The sequence below is a fragment of the Bos taurus genome, chromosome 1, assembly GCF_002263795.3.
Source record: "Bos taurus isolate L1 Dominette 01449 registration number 42190680 breed Hereford chromosome 1, ARS-UCD2.0, whole genome shotgun sequence".
NCBI lineage: Eukaryota > Metazoa > Chordata > Mammalia > Artiodactyla > Bovidae > Bos > Bos taurus.
This window is the reverse complement of record NC_037328.1, coordinates 130,841,247-130,865,343: the sequence shown is the minus strand read 5'-3', so window position 1 is coordinate 130,865,343 and position 24,097 is coordinate 130,841,247. Positions and strand designations below refer to the sequence as shown.

Here is a 24,097-nt window from a genome sequence, read left to right as displayed (position 1 = left end):
TTTGGTATCCTGTGCAGAACAAAGTCGGTATCCTTATTCCTAGCTTGGCATCCTTTATCACTCTGTGGCATACCTACAAATTTCCTGATTTCCTGTGGTGTCCTGTCAGTGAAAGAGGGTGGAAAGTGTCCTGCGGTGAAAGTCGAAACCATTACCATTAGCTGTGACATGAAGAGGGAGAAGAAGCCCAAGAAAAGATGAAGGACCGCTCAGCTTGACAGCAGATGTGGACTGGCCATATTAAACTTAGATAATTCATGATTTTGCTTAGAGAAAGCAAGGGCAGAGTAGGAATTGAGAGCTCGGTGAAAGAAGGGTCCAGAGCACAATAGCAGTGCCTGCACTGACAACTATGCCAGGTAAAAATTAAGTAAAATGCCAGGTAATCTTTGCCATGGGGAAAGTCTAGTTTCTAATGATAACCTTTACCACATGCTGCTGCTGCTAAGTCGCTTCAGTCATGTCCGACTCTGTGGGACCCCAGAGACGACAGCCCACCAGGCTCCCCCGTCCCTGGGATTCTCCAGGCAAGAACACTGGAGTGGGTTGTCATTTCCTTCTCCAATGCATGAAAGTGAAAAGTGAAAGTGAAGTCGCTCAGTCGTGTCCGACTCCCAGCGACCCCATGGACTGCAGCCTACCAGGCTCCTCCGTCCATGGGATTTTCCGGGCAAGAGTACTGGAGTGGGATGCCATTGCCTTCTCCTTTACCACATAGTAATGCTGACTAAGAAGTGTAAGTTCGGTTAATGGGATGGTAACAAACAAGTTAGAAAACTAACAAATTATTTCAAGTACTGGTATCCCAATCAAAACCCCAGTCAGTTGGTTAAGTCATGCAGAAGCAGCAGTGGCAAACAGTCCTGTAATTGTGAAGTCCATTGTTTTATAACAAAGAACTGCTTTTTTGAAGACCATCTCTTGATTGGTATCTATTGATCATCAATTAGGTTGGAAATTTAAAAGGATTGTCTCTCTTACTTTCTTCAAGGAGGTTATAGAATTTATCAGAAATAGCTAGGAAGTGTAAATTGAGGAAAATTAGGAGTATATTAAATATGAATAAATTAAAATTTAAGGAAATTAATAAACTTAACTAGATGTTATTTTTATTTTTGATAAAACACGTTACAAATGTTAATGTAGTACTTATTGTAGCCTTTGCTCCTTTGAGATATCAGACTAATGGAGCCTTTCAGAAAGCTTTCCTCTTGGATTTTGAGTACTTTTATTTTAGCTGGAGATCTCCTTTATGGAACTAGACTGTAAGCCCCACGAGGGCAGGGATTTTTTAAAATATTTTGTTCCTGACTGTAGTCCCAGCATCTACAATACTATTGAGTGCATAGTTGACACTTAACTAGTATTTGAAGAATAAATGGATGAATGGGAAAAAAAAAAAAACCAAGCAGATAATTGAACCATATTGCAAAATTGGATTGTTAAGCACTGTTAATTGTATTATAAATGGACCTCTCTGCATTAAGAACTTTCATAACTTTTCTAGCAATTCTACGGGTATGTGAAGAGAGGAGATTTAAAATAGAGAAAACCTACATCTGATCATACAGGCAAGGGGTTTCACTATACTTAGCATAGAGGGGGTATAGGAATTTTCTATTTTCAAGAGGCAAACAATTCCAAGGGCATGTCTTGTACTTACTTTGATACAGATCAAAGAGAACATGTTTTATGATATGGTACTTGTTTAATTTTGAAATAATTTTTTACCATTTCTTAGTTTTTTCCTTTCTAAATGTGTGATTTTTAAAGATATATAGCACTCACAAATGTGAATCTGCACAGTTTTTTCCCCTAGGGATAAAAGTATGATTTGATTTATAGAAATTAGCCCAACTCTTAGAAATCAGCCTATTCTGTAAAGTGATATACAACTGGATAAAATAATTCCCAATTAATGAATGTCAGATTTTTATGAAAATCATAATTAATGAAGGTCAGTAATTTAATTCTACATAGATTGATTGAACTGCCTACATTGTATAAATAATGTTAGATGGGTGGAGAGAGGGGGGAAAACAGAAGGTGTGATAAAGAGAAGTAAAGACACAGCCCTAATATTCAGAATTTATAATAAAACCTTAGTAAGTCAGAGAAAAGTAAGGAAATGCCAGTAAGAATTTGCAAGGGGCTCAAAGAATTATTTGGAACCAATTAAAGTGGATATGGTGATATCAGTGGACCTATCCTTGAATCAATTTGGAAATGAATAATTTAATATTTTGATGTTTTCTAAATGCCTGTTCTATCTTCAAGAATCAAAAACACGAAATCTTAAGTTTCTGTTCTTTGTAAGGGGAAAAAGACTAGTCACAGTGGTTTTTACATAACACATGTGAAGAAGGTAGCCAAGGGTGAGATATATTTTCTTTTTAAATAGCAATTTTTTTTCTTAGACAGTTTTTTTGAGAAGTATAGGCAGAGAAAAATGAGGAAAGCAAAAAGAAGATTGAGACTTTGTCTTATACCCTCTTTTTCCTAGCAGAGGAACTTTTATCTGCAGGGACATTTTAGTTTGAGATACAATGTATTTGAAATATCTAGCATGGTGCATGTAGGTGCTCAATAAATGGAAGCATTTGTTAGAATACCTTCCATGAATAATTTTATTGGAAGATTAAAGATAAATATATTTTTAAGTGTATTAGGGAAAAAAATTGAATGATATTGGGGCATAAATAAAAAGGTTTATAGTGAAGACTGCTTTTGTGCTATAAATTTCCAAGACTATTAGTTATTTGTTTTAGTAAAAATAATATAATTCAGAAGCATAGGTCTTTCCTTAGTTTATCTTTTATTAATAAGTTGTCTTCCTACTCTTATATTTTAAAATATATTTAAAATACTCATTTTCAAAACCTTTTTGTTGCTATTCCGTGCCCTCTGAAGCACAAAAACACTTTTGTTTTTCTTGGAGTGAAATAGAATTTACAATATAAATCAATAATTGGTTAAAATCATAGGTAGTAGATGTCTTGAGCAAAGTAAAGAGACCAAATTCTATCTAACTTTATCTAAGTATTAATTATTACTGTCTATGATTACCATAGATGTCATTTCTCCAAAGAATCATCATTCTTCAGAAACCATATCCCAAATGCACATGTTCAAATTTTGAACAAATGTAAATCTTCTGTGTTTTTGAAGTTATATGATTTTAAAGTGTATTTGTAAATTTAGGCCAGTTTTTCTTACTATCTTTTTAATATCTCAAAAATTTAATAAGCACTTCACTTTGAACTTTTTTAATCATTTGTTGTAGCTTTATTTTATTTTATAATTGGTCTTCTGTGTAACAGTATAATTGTACCATGAGTTTATATTTTTAAATATTTTGTGAAGTTCAGTAATTCTAAATGGTTATCTAAAAGGTATACTGTCAAAATTCTGTATTTGTCTCTGCCATGAAATCAGGCAGATGCAGAGAATTCTTTCTAAGCATTAGTCTACATGTTGAAACAAATGCCTTGAACATTTTGAAGGTTTTCGACGGTATCACAGAAATAGCACCCTTCAGGACTTGGTTCTGCTACTGAATAACAACAATTCATTCAGAATTCAGAATTACTTGATTTAATCTGTGGTTAAATTGTTAGTTATCATCTGAAAGCTAATCTACTAAAGAATTTTAAATGAACTCTGCAACACTGATTCATGATGGTAAGTATTTTTTAAAGAGTTCACCATGACAGGACCAGGTTTTGCCACTTGTCCACAGTATTAAGACCCTTGGCCTTCAACATACTGAAAGAAGCAAACCTGGGAGCGATAATGCTATATACATAATAGAGGTATTTATACAATCAAGCAATGAACTTATAGTTTAGACTTTCATTAAATGGAGACATAAAATTGAGAGTTATACTGTTTTTGTGGTATTGTAGTTACATAAATCATTGAATTACAGTTCTTGTTCTTTTTTTCCATAAGAAGTACAAACTGGTTGTTTCATTAGTTGTTTATAATATAATTAAGACAGATGTCTAATAAACCAAGAAATTGGCTAAAATATGGTATATATTAAAGACCATATTACATTATGGTCTATGTAGAGCTAAAATTAGTGACTTGGTTGGATTTTCAAGAATGTTCTATCTAGAAATGAATTAATTGTTTGGGATGATAAAATATTTGTGCAGAAGTAGACCTTGAGAAGATTGAGTTTGTGATGAAGAACCAGAATCAGTGCTGCATACTTCACTATATTGATACTAGCACAGGAGTTGGCAAACTATATCCTGTGGGTACTTATCACCTGTGTAATAATCACCTGTGTAGCCTGTGAGCTAAAAATGGTTTTTGCAGTTTTAAATGGTTGGAAGAAGAAAACCAAAAGAAGAGTAATATTTCCTGACATGAAAAGTAAATTAAATTCTAATTTGTGTCCATAAAGTTTTTCTTCCTCTGTATCTCTTTTCAGCTTTATTGAGGTATAATTGATGAAATATCTATCAAGTTTTATTGGAATATAGCCATGTTGACTTGTTTATGCATTACCTGTGGCTATTTTGCACAATCACATGGCCCAGAAAACCTTAAAGTTTACTATTTGGCCCTTTGCAGAAAAACTTTGCTCACCCTGTGCTAAAACTGCATAGCTAAATAGAAACACCCATAAACCAGTTTGATGAAAAACTGTATTTCTCATTCTCTTCTTCATACTGGACTGTAGAAAGAAATGGGGCCCTACCAAAACCAGAGGGGAGGCGGGGAGGTGGCGGGGGGTGACTTGGAGATCAGTTGTCTGACTTCCTGAAAGAGCGGCATTGTCAAGTGTTGACAGTATGACATTGCCACTGGATGCTGTCCTACGTGCTGTTTCCCTTGTTTGAATGATTTTGGCATGTGACAGATCCCAGACAAATTGGATGGTAATTACGGCTTTTGGTTATGATAGGAAACCTTAGATTCTGTATATTGATTAGCAGAGTTGTCAGAATAAGATTTTTCACCTTGTCAAAGAGAAAAATTAAGATCCATCCAGTTCCATTATTAAGTAAATATCTATTTAGCCCTTACTACATATGAAACATTGTGTTAGGTGTTGTTGGTCAGTCACCTAGTCGTGTCTGACTCTGCGACACCATAGACTGCAGCACCGTGGTATGGGGCATGTAAAAATCATGTAATTCAGATATTTACATCAAGAGATCATCTGTTTGGGAAACCAAACTTAGCAGAACTACCATTTATTGAGCACTTACTGTGTGCTGGGCACTGTGCTGATAAAGGTGCATTAGCACATTATCTCCCTTAAACCTTATACAACCTTGTAAGGTAAGCTGTTGCAGATCAGAAAACAAATGGTTTGACCAAGACCATCCAGCCAATAAGTGGTAGCCCCTAAATTGTGTTCCAGTCTCTCTCACTCCAAAGCCTGTGCTGTTAACCACTTCATTACTTTACTCATCTAAAATTAAATGCCCACTAGAGCCAAATTATGAAATGGCAAGAAATTCCACTGGGAGATATGTGATAGTCTGAAAAAAAAGTGTTCTGAATTCAGAAAACTTAATCATCTGTATTAAGTGGTTGCAAAGTATAAGATTCAGAAAATGTGTTTTTTCTCTCACATAGTTTTTGGTACAGAGTGAATAATGAGATGCATCAGTCACATCCGTTTATTCATGTGGCATTTATGGTATACCTCCTCCTGTATTCCAAGAATAAAGCACTAGACTTGTATGTAGCTTGTGGGAGCCTACAACTTAAAGCAGTTAAGGAACGAGACACTAAATTGCTGTGTAGTAATTCTAGCGCCTCATGTGTGTGTAAAATGTCTCATCTACATTGAAAGCCAGTTTTGCTGTGATCTACCTAGATATGATTAAAATAAGGCTGTAGTTGAAGTCCATTTATATATTATAAAGAAGTTTACTTAAAAGCATTCTCATCCTTTCCTTCTAAGATATTAAGAAATAAAAGATCTCCATATCTGTTTTCCTTCTACATCCACTGAAGATTTAGTTTCTAAGGCCACTATCTTGATATGACTACACTGTAAATTAATATTCTGGAAAGGAAGCATCCAGAGTTAATGATATCATCTCAGAATTTTATCTTATAGACGGCTTCCTTATGGAATAGATTTGAACTTGAGGCAGCATTTTGAAATCTTTTAGTAGTTATCTCTTATCAAGCTATAATGTTCATAACTAGAATGTAAGCTCCATAAATGCAGTACTTGATAGATAACTGTGCTTGTATTTATTGAGTAAATTGTGTATGTCTGGGCATCAGAAGTCAGCCAGCCAACCTGTAGGATATTTAAGACTGTTGCGTGCACAGCTTTGTGCTGAGGAACAGGGACTGAGCAAGCCATTGTGTTGCATGGTTCTTGGGGCAGCACGTCATTCAGACCCCTGAAAAACAGTAGGAGATCGAGGGGAAGTTTCTAGTTCTGTTGTTTGAATACTCACTTATAATGGTTTTGTCTATATGCTAAAATAAAAGTGTAATTCAGCAGCTGTTTAGGTTTTGTTCTGCCATAAAGCTAGTGGTTGAACTTTTAAAATTGAACTCTTATGTGTAGAGAAGTATGTTTTTGACTGAGGAAGTGTTGATCGATTTTTAGATGTTATAAGTATTTCTCACATGCTGTATTTATATTTTTGGTTTCAAGAGAAGGACAGTTTGGGCCAAGAGAGTTCTCCTATTTTTTTCTCTACAGTGTGGAAAAGTTTAGAACTTTGGAGTGTTTCTCTTAAACACTTAACATAAATGAAGTTTCACAGCTGTTAAGAATCTGCCTGCAATGCAAGAGACCCTGGTTCAATTGCTGGGTCGGGAAGATTGCCCGGAGAAGGGATAGGCTATCCATTCCAGTATTCTTGGGCTTCACTGGTGGCTCAGACGATAAAGAATCTGCCTGCAGTATGGGAGATGTGGGTTCAGTCCCTGGGTTGGGAAGATTCCTTAGAGAAGGGAACAGCTACCCACTTCAGTATTGTTGCCTGGAGAATTCCATGGACACTGGAGCCTTGTGGGCTACAATCTATGGGGTCACAAAGAGTTGGACATGACTGAGCTACTTTCACTTTAAGAAGATAAAAAGGTCCAGAGGTAGAAATGACAAAATGCCACTTAAAGAGGCTTAAAAGCAAGAATGAAATACAGAAGGCCCACCCTAAGAACCCCTCCTCTTTGTCCTCCACTCCTAAAGCAGTGATACTGCTCCCAGGCTTGGACCTGCAGGAGAGCTTAGATGTTAATTTAGTTCAATGCCTTCAAGAGAAAGGACCAAAAGGAGGCCCTGCAGACCAACTCTTATGATGTTTGGTTTTTCAGTTTCTCTGGCTGAGAGAACGTATACTATTTCCCCCAACCCTGTCTCCCAAGACTGGGGTTAGAGAAGTTTGGTATGAATGTGGAAATGAAGAACCATGGAAGACTGAGAGAAGGGAAGAAATGCCTTGTAAAATGTTTACTGAGACTCTAGGATATAGTTTTGATCAGTAATCTGTCTTTAGAGAAAGTGAAAGTAAAGTCGCTCAGTCGTGTCCGACTCTTTGCGACCCCATGGACTGTAGCCTACCAGGCTCCTCAGTCCGTGGGATTTTCCAGGCAAGAATACTGGAGTCAGTTGCCATTTCCTTCTCCAGGGGATCTTCCCGACCCAGGGATCGAACCCAGGTCTCCCACGTTGTAGGCAGACGCTTTACCGTCTGAGCTGAAACTGTGTATATTTTAGAGAAAAAAAAAGTCTCCGGTAAAAAATTACCCTTTTTTCTTTAAATATTTGCTAGAGGAAAATGTCAGAAAATCTTGTATGGAGCAGTGGCAAAAATATGACAGAATAGGCTGTAGTTGGGGAAAACCTGCAGGTCTCATCCAGAGCACGTAGGGCTTGCAGCCTGAGAACAGTAGAATATTAGTCTGTTTAGTTGGTATCTGCTGAAGCTGGGTCCTGCTTCTAGAATGGAGAGCAGATTATAAGGGAATTGAATTTCACAGTCAGTACAACTCACTCTTGTGGTTTCTTCAGTGTTCTCTTAACTTTTCTTCATTGACTTGCAACCTCTCTGATCCTTGGCATTTATACTCCCAACCCAGGCTGAATGATTTGTCATTTTTCTTTCATGTAGGTGTTGTGAATTAGACCTTTTCTGTTATCTTTGTCTAGCTTATTAGCAATGCCCTTTCTTGCCTTGTGTAGTATATATTAATCTTTATTGGCCTAGGATGTCAATAGGTAATCTGTAGTTCCTACAACCCTGAAAACTTTTAAGTTCTCTTCATTCCTAATTTTCAAACTCAGGCCTCAGCCTCATAACTGAGGCTAAGCAAATATCTCATCCTTAAGCACAGTGAGCAGAAAGGCCCTCAAACTAGAAGCCAGAAAATCAGGTGGAATTGTCTTGCCCCAAATTTGCCTTTTGCCTAGAGAACCTGAATCAGTGACTTAATCTTTCTGAACTTCAAAGACCTCATTGTCAATAAAGAAGTTTATTTCTAAGACCTCTGTAGATTTTTAAACCTTTACAGAGTTTATTTCCAAAATCTGTGTAGATTTGAACATTATTCAAGTAAAAATTAACAGCCATAAGTTCATTTAGTTCTTTCAGAGAGTTATGTCTGCTGCCATTAATGCCACGAGAATTCAGTAAGAGGGTTGGGTTTCCAGTTGAACCTGTTTAAGAGCTAGCATTGCAGCTGTCCTTGCTTGATTCATGGAAGGCCATGTACTTTGGGGGATTTAGTTTGTTTTGCTTTGTTTTAATAAAGGAGTAATGGCATGAGGATGTACTCAGGAGTTATAAATATTAAGTGCTCGAGCATTTCCATGATATGCATGGCAGCATATCCTTTAGTTAAAGTATTCTGTGGCAAAATCAGTATGCTCACATCCTAAAACCTAGGAAAAGTTTGATTTTCTACTTGTAGGAACAGATCCCTCCCCAGTCCGCTGCAAATGCTACTCAGTCTACCAGATCAGCTGGCTGTACTTACCTCACTCCAGTGTTTACTTCGTTATCTCTTAACCCCTCTTCATCCTCCTAGCCTTTACCTCATTTCCAAAGCCAGCCAACTCCACTGTCATCTGATCTTGTGTTCACAGGGCTCATCTTTTAAAAAGATAACTTAGATGAGGGGCTGGACCTTATGTAAATGGCTCCAAGTAGGAAGACCCAAGTGTGTGCCCTGAGACTGACACTTGTGACACTGAAGTGTTGACATAGCAAGTTCAGGGCTCTTGTAGATCCTTTTTCCTTGCCAGACCTACTTTTTCTCCCTGACCTCCTTGTGCTACAGTCTGCTTGACTGCTTGGTCCTTGCTGCTTTAACTAGACTTTCTGGATTTGATACTTTATCATCTTAGATGGCAGTGTCTTCTGACTTAAAAGTTTGATTCCAAGTCTTCACTCTTTCTGGACAGTTCTGTTTTGTTATCCTCTGTTGGAACTCTTTCTAGGAACCTTTCACGGAAGCCCATTTGGAATTGTGTTTATCTGGCCATTGTGCACATTAGCATAAATAACTGAGCCCACCTGCTTTGAATTGTCTAAGAAGTTTGGTGATGCCGCTAAGAATCTGCCTGGTTTCCATTTCCACATCTTCATCTAATTTCATCAAGTTCAAAGTCCACTCTGAAGTTTGCAGTACTTGGAAAATGCTTCATCCTGGATCGTGCTGGAAGAGTAGCTGTGTCTTGTTTTGTTTCTGTTTTGTTTTTAGCTCTCTGACCCTTCAGTTCTTCAGTTTTCTGAGAAAGAGGTGGTTTATGACTTGGCCACAACTAAGTCATAGATCCACTAGAGCTCATGGAGGGCTGGGGAATTCCCTTGTAAGCCAAGGCCACATAGGGTTGCAAAGAGTCTGACATGACTGAGCGACTTTTACTTTCACCTTTAACTTGGTAATATTCCCATGTATGCCATGCACCTCTGCCTTAGGATAATCTGGGTTCCACATTTTCCCCCTGACCCGCTAGGCTGACCCCTTCTCTCCCCCAGGCCATAGGGATCTCCTGTCCCAAAACAGGGGCCTCACATGCTATTCCAATAGATCTTCATCTGCCCCTATGAGAGCTCCAATGTCAGAGACAAAAAGCTTATCAAAAGCATGTAGTGATGAAGACACCAGCAGAGGGTACATAGCACCTAGCCCACAGACCTCAAATGTGGTCAGTTTGGGGTACAGCATTTTTTATATGCTTTAATTCTGTAGTTAAAGGTACAAACCAGTCCCCTTGAAGAGCAGGGAAAGAGAGATGACTCCACTCTGAGAATTCAGTCCGTTACTAATACTCCTCCTGGCCAGACGCAATGTCTGTGTATCTTTCTCTCAGAGCAGATTCAACAAGCTATGCCACAGGGCATATTTGCTGAGCTATGGTGAGGAATCTCCAAGAACCATGAGGTAGAACAACTTCAGACCCCACTTGTCATTGCTCTTATACCTGGAAAGACGTAAAGATCCTTTGCAGGGACTAGGACTGGCTGTCCATCATTATTAACTCTACAGCACAGTACTAGGGTTGTTGAAAGACACCTTGGAGAATGTGTTTTATTGTATTTGGCTTTCCAGCCCCACATCTGAGAAGCTATCCAGTGCTTTGTTAGACTTCACGTGGGTCAGAGAGCTACTGTGGCAGTGGCCACTGCCAACTCCTTCCCAGGTGACCTGAAAATTGTTTCTCTGGATTTGATTCCAAACTTTTTCCTACCTCCAAGAAGCAACAGTTAGACCCAGACATGGAACAACAGACTGGCTCCAAACTGGAAAAGGAGTATGTCAAGGCTGTATATTGTCACCCTGCTTATTTAACTTATATGCAGAGTACATCATGAAAAATGCCAGGCTGGATGAAGCACAAGCTGGAATCAAGATTCCTGGGAGAAATATCAATAACCTCAAATACAGAGATGACACCACCCTTACGGCAGAAAGTGAATAAGAACTAAAGAGCCTCTTGATGAAAGTGAAAGAGGAGAGTGAAAAAGCTGGCTTAAAACTCAACATTCAGAAAACAAAGATCATGGCATCCGGTCCCATCACTTCATGGCAAATAGATGGGGAAGCAATGGAAACAGTGACAGACTTTATTTTCTTGGGCTCCAAAATCACTGCAGATCGTGACTGCAGCCATGAAATTAAAACACTTAACTCTTTGGAAGAAAAGCTATGACCAACCTAGACAGCGTATTAAAAAGCAGAGACTACTTTGCCAACAAAGGTCCGTCTAGTGAAAGCTATGGTTTTTCCAGTAGAGTTGGACTATAAAGAAAGCTGAGCACTGAAGAATTGTTGCTTTTGAACTGTGGTGTTGGAGAAGACTCTTGAGAGTCCCTTGGACAGCAAGGAGATCCAACCAGTCAATTCTGAAGGAAACGAATCCTGAATATTCATTGGAAGGACTGATGTTGAAGCTGAAACTCCAATACTTTGGCCACCTGATGCGAAGAATTGACTCACTGGAAAAGACCCTGATGCTGGGAAAGATTGAAGGTGGGAGGAGAAGGAGGTGACAGAGGTTGAGATGGTTGTATGGCATCACCGATTCAATGGACATGAGTTTGAGCAAGCTCCAGGAGTTGGTGATGGACAGGGAGGCCTGGTGTGCCACAGTCCATGGGGTTGCAGAGTCGGACACAACTGAGCAACTGAACTGAACAGAATCACATTTTAATCCTCATTTTGGTTAGTGTATTCACTACAGTGCTCCTTTTATCCCTGCATAGATGTCTCAGTATGCTCAAGGCTACAATTGCAGTTAGATCCTTTTGCTCATTCATGTAGCCTCTCAGGGCACTCTTTGGAGTTTGAAACCTAAATTCATTCACATTCTGACTTTGCATCATTTTTACCCACTTGCTCCCCGACTGATACCTTAATGGAAAAGGTAGGTCAGACACTTAAGTAGTGTGCTCTCTGGAACCCTAGGAGGGTTCCGCTATGATGAATTTAGTTACAAATCTGGGCCTCCTACTGCAGACATGTTGATAGACTATGACCAATAGTCTGAAGGGAATATACTTCCAGATAGTTCTACTACTTGATATCCTAAATCAGGAGCGAGGTTTTCCATCTACCTTAAAGCTCCCCTCTATCCCCGAAGTGTTAGCCATCACACCCCCCAGGAAACTTGAAAGAAAGTTCAAAGCTCCACTCTATGTCTCAGTGACTGACCACTAGCACAGTTCTCCAGTGTTCTCTGGTCTGAGCCAGAACATTTTCTGCTCGAATTAATGTCCACTTCCCAGTTGATAATAGAACTCCCACTCTTAAGAATGGGCGTTTTTCCTACTTACCTTTTGTACTTATTTCACTCTGTTTGCCTTAGACCTATGACTTGTGTCATTCCTAAAGTGCTCTTACTGACATAGATTCAAGTGCCATGGCACTCATTAAATAGTTGATTGCACTTGCTTATTCAACACTATAAGTTTATTGGGAACAAGGGCTCTCTCTCCTCCATCACTGTATCTTCAAGTTTTAAAACCATGCCTAGCACTCAGGGGGCACGCAGATATTTGCTGAATAGATAAATGCGGGCATGTAAATAGGAGCTGTGTCCTGTTTGCCCTTCCTTGCCTGCTCCCTGATTTTGTCCCCCTGTCCTGCACTATCTCCATTCTCTTCTAACCAACCTGGCTCCCCATGTCATTTCTGAACATCACTGCAGTTTTGCCCAGACAGACTTATACAATTTTTATTTCCCTAACTTCAAAGAATTGGAAGTAAAATAATTATTGTTGCATCCCCTCATTTTCCTGAAGGCCCAGAGAGGTCAAGCGAGTTGCTCAGACGCAGGAATGGATCTGTATGTCTACATGACTACTACACCTGTCCTGTGCCTTGGCAGATTTCCATCTTTGGTGGGATGTGGCCGATAAATATTGTCCAGGAGCCTCTAACACGTCTGTATTTACTGTGCCCAGGTTTCTTAAGCAGCAGAGCCAGTCTAATAGTATTTCTCGGGTCTTGGAGCGTAATCAGGTGTCCCTGCCCCTGCGCCTTTCCCAGCCCTCAACACTTTATTTTCTGGTAATGTGATTACACTCAATACAGGGAACTGTTTCTCCCAAGTTATCCCTTCTTATTCTTAAGTAGGAATTACTTCCCAAGTCATGGAGGAGCTTTGGGACTTCTGCATCTAGCTGTTCAGTGCCCAGAGTTTTGCCCCAACTTCTAATCTCCTTCCCGTGCCGAAGGCCCGTGGTTTGGCCTTGCCTTTGTCAAGAACAGTGGCTAGTGCCTGATTAAAGGGACCTGTCAGTCAAGCAGTCTTTGACAGTTGCTGTAGCACAGAAGATTAGATAACTTGGGAAAGGCTGTAATCCCAAAGAAATAATAATAAGGTCCTAATAAGTTTATTGGAGTGAGATCAGTAAGAGAATGAATAAAAGGTGTAGAGTGCAAAATCACTTGATTGGGTGTTCAGGAAGAGATGAAATCAGAATTAACAAATGTAGCGCCTGGGTGATGGGGAGAATAATAACACCTTTAACAGAGTGACAGAGACAGACATGAGGAACGAGCACATTTAGGAGGGAAGATAACTCAGTGTGGGACATAATGGGTTAGATTTCATGGAAACTAAGTTTGCATTGAGCAGGCAGTTAGGAATATGAAGCTAAAGTTCAGGAAAAGGAAGTATCCATATCAAGCTGATTTCAAAGTCACAGCCTTTTCATTTATGTAGAGTGAGGATGAACAGAGCTTTGGGACCATTTAAGGAAGGGAAGGGGTGAAAAGTCTAAAGTTTGGGCACTTACGTCTTTTAAATAGAAGTGGGAATGGGCAGTGGGGCAGACGTAGGAAGGGGACTCAGTGGGGTAGAGCAGAGTAAAGATTGAAGAAGAGGAGTGGAGAAGCGAGAAGGGCTTTGAGCTGGAAGTACCCAGCCTCAACAGGAGTGAAGAAAAGTATGGAGACATGTTAATGAGAAGAAGGAAGTTGAGGCAACTTGTGTCCCAGAAAGAAAGCAGTGTCCCTGGAGAATGAGGTGAGCACAGAAGGACTGAGGGTATGAGGGAGAATAGAAGCACTAGAAGGAGGAGATAAACATTGTGAGAAAAACGGTGTCTCCTGCAGCGGAGTGCGAGGCTCATGGGCCCACCGTGAGCCAGGGTGGCATGCCCTGGGACCAGGCAGGCAGGGTTGGTGGGTTTTTTATTCTAATATCAGCAGGGTTTTTTGTTTGTTTATTTTTAATTGGAGGAAAATTGCTTTACAATGTTCTTGGTTTCTGCCATACAACAACAAGAATCAGCCATTAAGTATACATAAGTTGCCTCCCTCCTGAGCCTCTCTCTCCTCCCCGCATTCCACCCCTCTCAGCCATCACAGAGTGCCAGGCTGGGGTCCCTGTGCTATACAGCAGCTTCCCACTAGTAATCTGTTTTACACATAATAGAATGTATATGTCATTGTTACTTTTTCCATTCGTCCCACCCACTCCTTTCCTTGCTGTGTCTGCAAGTCTGTTCTCTACATCTGCATCTCCACTGCTTCCCTGCAAATAGTTTTCATCAGTACCATTTTTCTAGATCCCATATTTGTGTGTTAATATACAGTATTTGTTTTTGTCTTTCTGATTTCACTCTGTATAACAGGCTCTAGGCTCATCCACCTCACTACCACTGACTCAAATTTGTTCCTTTTTATGGCTGAGTAATATTCTCTTGTATATATGTACCATATCTTCTTTATCCATTCATCTTTCTGTGAATATCTAAGTTGCTTCCATGTCCTAGCTATTGTAAATAGTCAGCATTTTGGGATCTGCAACAGAACTGAGTGGTGGGAGGACAGTGGAAAGGAGTCTAATTAATATGTGGAATATCTGAGCATGACATCCAGGTCAAAGAGAAGATATATGAGGGTCAGGTTGATAGACAGTGAGAAGGGTGGTGTTCAGGGGCTGGAGATGACAGGGAGGACACAAAGGTAAGGATGAGATGAGGTCTGATCTAGGCTGAGAAATAGATCAACATGTAAGTTTTCATCAGCCACTTTGGAACCTGCAAATCATTACTTTTTTTTTCTTTTTTAAAATGAGCATTCCTCCTGCCCTATGACTGCAGTGTGGTTGCCTGTTCTTAATAGTCGATGGTCTTTCTCCCAGGCACCGTTCATTTCAATTCTTCTCGTCCCGTTTGGCTTGAACATCCTGAGATTTCCCCCAGGCACCGTTCATTTCAATTCTTCTCGTCCCGTTTGGCTTGAACATCCTGAGATTTCCCATCCTGTCCTGTTCTGAGGGCAGGCTTCTAACGCCTCTCATTTTAGCGTAGGTCAGTGGCGCTCAACCTTGCTGCACACTGGACTCTGAGGAGCTTTCTAAAAACATACGGGTGCCTGGGCCCAGCACAGAGAATCCGATTTAATTGGCCTGGGAATTTGTTAAACTCCACAGGTGATCTTTGTACGTGTTTGCCCAACCGGGTGTTCTCCCGGGTGAAAATAATGACTCCAGTTGTGTTGCCCGCACTGGGAGCTACCTGATGAGCACAGACCCACCCCTTCTCTAACCATGGCAGTATTACAAGTGTGGCTGCGCATGAGGACTCCAGAGTCTGATGCCTGGATTCCTATCTCAGCTCTGTGATGCTAGGCAAACTCTCAGTTATCTAGAATCCTCAATTTCCTAATGTGCTGATGGGGAATAATAATGCCTACAAAAGGCTTAATTCTCAGAATGTAACATACTTACTAGCACAATGCCTGCCACATAGAAGTGCTCAACAAATAGTAGTTGTTTTTGTTAATATTTGTGTTGTGATTGCATTAGCTTTTTTTCTAATATGCTGTTTTTTCATAGGACCACACAAATTAATTTCTTCCACATACTATTTTGTGCCTCTACATTGGAAAATCATAGGCTTTCTTTTTCCTAAATTTAAAAAATAATAAAGCTTCATGACTGTAATGATTACAAGTAGCAGGACTTAGTGCTACAATGAAAGTTGGCAAAGATTACTTTTCTAAATATTTAGCTTAGTTTCAGTTTGCTTGGTAAGAGAGTGGCCACAGGATGGCTCTGTGAGAAACCCACAGATTTCTTAAGGACTGAGTGTGGACCATGATTTTTCGAGAAATTCACTCTGGCAGGAACCTGCCCAATGGTAGTTCAGTTATATCTTGCTTTTTCTCAAAACTATTTATGCAACACCACCACAATATTTATCACATGTAATTATTGTTTTAAGTGTCTTTAAAAATAAAGAAAACATAATCTGCCCTTTACGCCTACCATTCCGCCTGGCAGTTCCTTGGTGGGGTAGTCACACCTTTCTGATCAGCTGTCTGCCCCCACTGCAAAGTGATTGTTCCAGAGGCCAAAACTCTTGCTAAAAACAGCATTAAGCGTAAAATGGACATTAACATACTTGCATTTACAAGCAGTGAAGTTTGTCATCTTCGTGTTGTTATTTATGCAGCATTAACCTTTTTCTCCAGATCATTGACACTGAAAATATGATGGACCGAATTGTGACTGGCTTGTCTGAGTCTAGTGTCAAGGTGCGGTTAGCTGCCGTCAGGTATGAGCTTTAAATGGCCTGAATAAAAATCCTTTGCCATGTGTTTAACCTTTTTCCTTTCCGGACCTTCACCGAGTAAGCACAGAATCCAAATGTTACTTGACAGTATTCTCAGGTGAATTCATACAGTGTGTAACACTATTTAACAGAGAAACTAGCTTGAAAAGCCCATGAAGTCCTGAAGTAGTTGAATTAACGCTGTGTGTAGATAAACTTGAAATGTATATTAGTAATTGTGCAATGCCCAGCAGTGTGTTTTAAAAGGAAAAGTTTTGGCTTCTTGTGAAGCTAATTTTGATTATTCTTTGTAGATGTTTGCACAGTTTATCTAGATCTGTGCAGCAGCTTCGAACCAGTTTCCAGGATCATGCCGTGTGGAAACCTTTAATGAAGGTAAGAAGAAAACATCAAGTCCACACCTATTCCCGCAGAGCCATTAGTGGGCAAGGTAGCTGACAGCTCTCCCTGACCTAGGAGTGTGTCTGATTTTTATGTTAAAGCGTTGTGAACATTTACCTCCTCCGATCTATGTTCTAAGCCTCTTTAGAACAGGCGGACTGTGTTTCTGAGGTCAGCATCTCGTGTGACAAGGGAAGTCCACACCTGGCTTTCTTGCATTAAATAAAACTTCAGTTATTCATCGGATCTTCCTCCGTGACTAGTATTACACTTTAGACTTAGATCCAGAGTTATCTTTGTGATTTTTAGTTGTTAAAAAAGAAAGGAATCAGCCATTTACAGATATAACCTGTTCTTAGTCTTTTGGCACTCCCTTAATATTTTTAAAAAGTTGTTACTTCCTGCCTCTCCATTCCAGAAAGACTTCTTTGTTAAGACCTAAAGGTCTTTCCTTTGAGGGTACACACACAAAAAAGGGTGGTTTAGGTGAAAGAATTATCTGAATTGAGACTTAGAATATGCATCAGGTTTCTGCTAATAATGTTATCCCTCATACATTACAGAACCACAGGTCACTGTGGTCTCACCATCTTTTTTCTTTTTTTTTAAGCAACTGTATACTTTGCGTTTGATCTGCAGATTTTTTTTGTCTAAGTTTTTTGCTTTTTGTTTTGCTTTTTAGTACCTACTGTGAAAGCCTCTGGGCACAGTAAGTCTACCAAAAATTTGTACTACAGAGCTCTTGCCCTCAGCTTAAAGCCTCAGTTACAGTAGAGGCTTCTGTGTGGTAGACTTAGTCAGAATAGTCGGGGGAGGCTTCTGTCAGATTATAAAGTGACTTTGAAGGCAGAAGGAAGGCAGGAGGATTTCCTAGAGAGGAATAGCCTGAAGAGCAGAAACATTACATGTGGTGTGTGAAGGAGGACTGAGCCGCCTTCAGGACTGTGGTGGAGGGTGCGCCGTGGGCACCGGGTGGAAGCTGGGCACCAGCTGGAAGGGTTGGGCCAGTGCCTTCCCCAGGAAAGGGAGTTTACTGTTGCCACTCTTTCTTGTTCTTAGATTTCACCTTTTTTTGTAGCAGCTTCATCTTAGTTTATTGATTCTGTCCATTCAAGATTTTTTTTTAAGTGCTCTACTATTTCCCAAAATAGCTTCCAGATATTTTCTCTGGAGCCATTGCTCATTGCTCATTCTGATTGCTCAGCTTAGTACCCCTCTATCATATGAATCAGAAGTGGTTTCTGACTAGTTCTGCCTGGGCACAAGTTGGGTGAGCAGTCTAAAAGGATTTGTGCACTTGGGTACATGTGGGTATAATTACCATCAAACTATTACTGTTTTGCACATTTAAAGTATAGTATTAAATCCCTGAAAGTAAATGAGTGATTTATTTCAGGTACTTTTAGGTTTTTTTTAGTTCAGAGATTGCTTGCATGTCTATTGATTCTTTTCCCCCTTTTTCTTGTCTGTTGTTTTTAAATGTTGATTAGCAAACTATAGAAGAGTAGGCATTCAGTTTTAACTAAAACTTTCATTTGTGGATTATTTTTTGTTCTTATTTTGGTGAAATTCTATTTGGTCAGTGTTGGATGTCAGCTTCTAAATTTCGTATGTTATATCTGATACTGCTTTCAAGAATTTCTTGAATTTTTCTAGCATGTCTTCTGTTTTATCATTTAGTGTTATCTAATTTGAGAATAAAACTTGGTAAAAGCACATGAATCTCTGTAAAACAAATAATATTTTTTTAAATGAATCATAAAAGTAAAGCAACTTTGTGAAACAAGTAGTAACTATTTATTAATGGTTCTTTTTTACAAAATACACATTTTGAAAGTCATTTTTTTTTTTCTTAACAAGACACAGAACGTCCCTTCCTCCCAAAATACACTACCCTGAATTCATATTATTGTAAATTCCTGAACACATAGACAAGAAACAAAGCAACTTTTTAAAGCCTTGTTTGGCATTCACTTATTTCAACCAATGATTCTAAGTAGTATAATTTTGGAAAATCATTATTTCTCTTAATTCATAAGCGTTCTTTGAGTGCCCACTTTGTGCAGTGCCACTTAGGCCTGGATAAATTAAACTATAGATATTATTATAGATTATTCTAAACTATAGATATTATTATAGATTATTCTTTCAAAAAGCTTTAGTTTGTAAGTAGGAAAGGAGATTGGCAGGGCTGCACAAAGAATTTGAATAGTGGACAGTAATACGGGCCCTAAGAGAGGTCACAGACAATAGCAGTGGACTCAGGAAGATAGAATGACTTCTTTTTGGAAGGGCTTCTGGAAGAAGATGACTTTAAAGCATGGATAGAGATGTAGGAAGGACATGGCAAGGGAAGGGAAGGGTGAACAGAGTCTTAGAGTAGATTATGGCGAACACAGAGATTGGCCAGCATAGTATATGAGATTTGATCTTTATCACCCAGCTAACAATTCACAGGAGACTTAAAACACAGTATTTTAGGAGAATTGCTTCGATTTTGTAATTCTTGTTTGTTCTTAACATGGGAACTTCAGACTTGATTTAGCTGAAGAAAGCAGATAATCATTTAACTCTCCAAATTTTTTCTTTTTTTTAATGATCCATTTTCATTTTGTGTAACTAGAACTCCTAGGATTCCTTTTGGGGTCATAAGCCTGATCCTGGTCTGATTCCAAGTGCAAAGGATTTCTTTGAAGTGGATATGGCATATAACTGGTGGTGCTTATGAAGCCTTCTCTCTTTGAATCTAGAAGGAAGGGGTTCTGATAATAGCTAACAGCAATTAACCTTTGTCATCATGCTGTGTTGTTTTCTCTAAGTTCAGCAAGAGTCCATGATAGTTTGCTGTATAACTTGTATGAGTCTGATATTGTGTCTGATAGCAATTATGGCAAGGAGTTACCTTCTTTAAAACCTTATTTTTATGTAGCCATTACTGTGTGATAGTTTCTGCTCTAAAATCTTTTTATGTATTAATTTTCATACACATCCCTGAAGCAGACTCTGTTATTATCCTCATTTTACAGGCAAGGAATTCAGAAACTTATTACGTAATTGAACTGAAATTTGCATTCAGGCATTCTGCGTTCTTACGTCCATGCTATGCCACTTCCCTTATTCAGCAAATGACATTTAATCTTAAATATTCCCATCAAGGAAGTGTTGCGAAGTCTCAGACAGGTTAAGAAATGTGTTTATGTTCACGTGTCTAATAAGTGGAGGAGTGACGGTCAGGACCATGTGATTCCAGTCCTGAGAACCAATTCTTCACCTTGCTCTTCCTGTGTCATAGTTTGATCCATCCACATTCCTGTTCAGACAGGTCCTTCCAGAAGCAATGGAAAGGCTCAGGCCCTCGGGCAGTTCTGTGGTTTCCTAAGTGCCTGATGTGGTGGAATCAATTGGGTTAACTTGCCTCAGAGCAGTTCTCTGGTCTTCAAACCAGAGCACCCCATCCTAACTCGTGTCTGTCTCCTTTTCCATGTAGCAGTGAGCTGTAGTTCTCCAGCAAGACAGACCTGAGGGCCTTGGTCAGTCATCATGACAGCACTAGGTGAAGTCTCACTCAGTGTCAGGTGGATCTTTCCTCTCTCTCCAAGATGAGAAATCAGATTAAAAGATAATTGTTTTTGTTCTCATTTATTCTGATGATCTCACCTGCACGATTGCAAACTATTAATAGTATCCTTTTTTTTTTAATTCCATAGGTTTTACAAAATGCACCAGATGAAATCCTAGTAGTAGCATCGTCCATGCTATGTAATCTCCTTCTTGAATTTTCTCCAAGCAAAGAGGTTAGTGTTGATTTTCTCTTCCTAGATGACTTCTGCCCAGTCTAGAGCTTAGTTAAATAATTTTCACAGTAGTTGACATTAAAATTTGAGGCTCGGGGTTTAACACTACTTCTGAATTGTTTGGATGTTTAGATGTTGGGGGGCATTAAATTAATTTTAAAATATAGCTGTCATTCCCTGTTAGCCCTTCTCTGCCTGGCATATGCAGCTTATTTCAAAGATATTATAGCTTATAGTCAATCTGAACTGTCTAAAATTGTAAATATAGAAAATAATTACACAAGTAATAGACTATTTTCAAATTATATTTACTAAAGAATAAATTAAGACCCAATTTTGTAAACCAAGATTACATGGCATTGCAAGGAGATAACTGCTGGCACTGAAAAGTAATCTTTTTTTTTTTTTAAGCTTTATTTTGAAAAGTAATCTTTTTAATGTTAATTGTACTTATTTAGGGAGGGTTTACATTTGGGATTTTTTTTCCCCCTTATATGCATTTTATACATTGTTTGTGCATGCATTGTTTTTATGATAGAGAAAATGGAAATAAATTTTAATAAAGGGAAGAGGTTACCTGATAGAATTAGTTTTACAGTGTTGAAATGTCTCTGGTCTGCCTAGTCACGAGCTAGGTTTGGACACCATCCGTTACTAAGTGCATTTAGTGTCCCATTTTGGTGAATTTCTTTCCTGCACTGTAATACTTCAGACTTTTGACTGGTGTTTAGGAAGACATTAGTAATGAGGTGGTGGTTCAGAGACCATCATTCAGCAAGCGGAAATCTTGGGACAAAGTGGGAGAGACTGGTAGTTGTTCTGAAAGAAGGGGAGGCAGGATAGGACACCAGAGCACCTATCTCTGCTGAGGATGATGTGGTTGCAGTCAGTGTGACACTTTTAATCATCCTGAACAGCTACCTTCAGAATATTTAGCTAGCAAGGAAGGTAGATGGGCTCTGGTGTAGAGTCATTAACATGATTGATTTTTTAGTATTAAAAGTAAACTGGATTCTTAACTGGAAGGGAAGGAAATGGTATAAGCATTTATTGGGCTAGTTGACACAACTGGAATATGGACTAGTTTTAATAAAAGTATTGTTTTACTATCAGTTTTTCTGAATTTGGTAACTGTTCTATGGTTATCTAAGAGAATATCCTTGATCTTAGGAAATACTCATTGAGGTATTCAGGGTAAAGTGGCATGATGTTTTCATTCTACTTTTAAATGGTTCATAAAAAGGGTAAATAATGTGGATATGGGTGTGTAGAATGCAAGATATGATGATAAGTATGGCAGCATGTTAAAAATTGGTGAGTCTGGAAAAAGAATATATGGAAGTTCCTTAAATTGGTCTTGCTACCTTGTAAGTTTAAACTTATTTTAAAATAAAAAGTTTTTTTTCAACTGTACAGTTTGTACTAGTAAAGTGTATTTTTCTTCAAATATGTCATCTTGAAAGGCACTGACCTTTGTCTTAGTATGCAAGTCTGAATTGCTTAAGACATTTCTAGAACCCACTTCAAAAATAGACCTTTCAAGCATTCGCTGGTGATGGTAAATCAGTCCTCTAAGGTTTGAATTTTTTAGAAACTATCAAAACCTATTTTCAGCCAAATACCATAAATAAAGCAAGTCGTCAGACTAACACATGCTATTTTAGGTATAAAATGTATCACATTTAATACCTAAAATATTTGACTAAATATTTATACCTATACTTGACTATAAAAGTACAAGACTATTTTGCTTGTATAATTGATAGGTAGTCCTGAAAGTAGTTCCAAAAGCTGAATTCTGCAGCACATTGATGAATAAGGTTAACAATTTGGAAGGAAGTTAGTTCTGTTCTAAACCAACCATGTCACTTCGTAGTCACAGTTTGTGAAGAACACTGGCACACATGCTGCCGCAGAGCAGGGAGTGGCTGTCTCAGAGGAGGGCAGGGAGCGTGTGGAACTAGGTAACAGATCACAAGGGCAAGAGTCAACGTACACAGAAGTGGGGTATCTCCTGAGTCTTTCAGGACTACAGGGAAAAAGGAGACAACAGGCTTTACTTTGGCTTTTGGATCTGTGACAGAGTCATTGTCCCTACACTTGCCCTTCTCAAGGTGATTTTTGTAGCCACCTCACTCCCTGCCTTGTGAAGGTTGCTTGGAATTGGTAACAGGAGGAAAGAAATCGTAGGCAGAGTGCCAGGCTGTGTATATTATATACACTTCATTTACAAACCTGTCTTTAAAACTGTTTTTTCTCCTTTCCAATCACAGCCAATTTTAGAATCAGGAGCTGTAGAGCTACTTTGTGGACTAACCCAAAGTGAAAATCCTGCTTTACGAGTGAATGGAATTTGGGCTTTAATGGTATGTTTCACAAAGAGGAGAAAGCAGTTACTGAAGTTAAAACTAAAGAATGTTTTATTTGGAGTGTCTGAAATTTTCTTTTTTAAAATCTTAACTCTTTTGGCTCAGTTTTATGAAGACCTAGGACCTAAAAGATTTCATTCACCTTTCAGATTTGAATATAAGCAAGTTTCATGGCCACTGTGTTCCTTGGTTCTCCTATTTATTAAGAAAAGTAGAATTTGGGGGAAAAAGTTTTCTTCATCATGAACTCATTGATATCTGTGTAGAGCTACATACTTTGCAGGGTGGTTTTGTGTCTCCTTTAAAACGTCTTTGTGAAGTAAGCTAGAGTATACGTATTTTACAGATGAGAAAACTAAGCACAGAGTGGTTGAACAGCTTGCCCAAGGTAAGAGAGTTAGGTATACATGCTCAATAATTTCTTAGCAGTTTCTAGTGAATAACTTGTAATAATCTGAATTCTAAAACTGTGTAACTATGAAGTCAGAAAACCATTTTTCCTTAAAATTTTTTCAAATAAAATCTATTGAAATTGAAAATCATAATTCTACATGAGTTTTTTAAACATAATTATAGCAGTTAATAATTCAATCCAATATGCCAGAAACTAAGCTAAGAGTTTATATTTTCTATCTGTAATTTTTATTTTACATTATATTGGTATTGATTCACCTTGCAATTGAGAAAATGGAATTTAGAGGGTAAATGAATCATCTAAGGCCTCACAGCTAATATATGCTAGAAACGGGTTCTGGGCCTGTCCCCGGCCCATGTTCATCCTCTGGTACTGTGCTGTGTCTGCTGTCTTTTCACCCAAATTTTGGGATGGAAATAATCGTCTTTCAGGAAAGCACTGAGTGTATCAGATTCAGTTATTTTTCTTCTTAACTTAACAGCTTTTGGACTTCTCTTTCTTGAAACTCTTTCCCAGGAATTTTTTTCCCCCTCACTTTGTACTCAGCCTCCTTTTCAAGCTTTTTCTCGAGACACTCCCCCAAATTTCGTTTCCCAGTTTCCACTTCCCTTT

General features: G+C 38.8%; 1 protein-coding gene across 5 annotated transcripts in view; it reads left to right on the top strand.

Moving 5' to 3' along the window:
* Nucleotides 1-24,097, top strand: part of ARMC8 (armadillo repeat containing 8) — a 109,134-nt gene that overhangs the window by 65,662 nt on the left and 19,375 nt on the right. For 3 of the 5 annotated variants that reach the window (XM_005201885.5, XM_024991095.2, XM_005201884.5), the window contains 5 exons: nucleotides 16,426-16,508; nucleotides 16,820-16,901; nucleotides 20,615-20,701; nucleotides 22,975-23,067; nucleotides 23,417-23,458. In XM_005201885.5, the coding sequence (XP_005201942.1) occupies nucleotides 16,426-16,508; nucleotides 16,820-16,901; nucleotides 20,615-20,701; nucleotides 22,975-23,067; nucleotides 23,417-23,458 (387 nt within the window). The remainder of the gene's footprint in view (nucleotides 1-16,425; nucleotides 16,509-16,819; nucleotides 16,902-20,614; nucleotides 20,702-22,974; nucleotides 23,068-23,416; nucleotides 23,459-24,097) is intronic. The other 2 variants (XM_024991103.2, NM_001046458.2) reach the window with 1 other exon arrangement.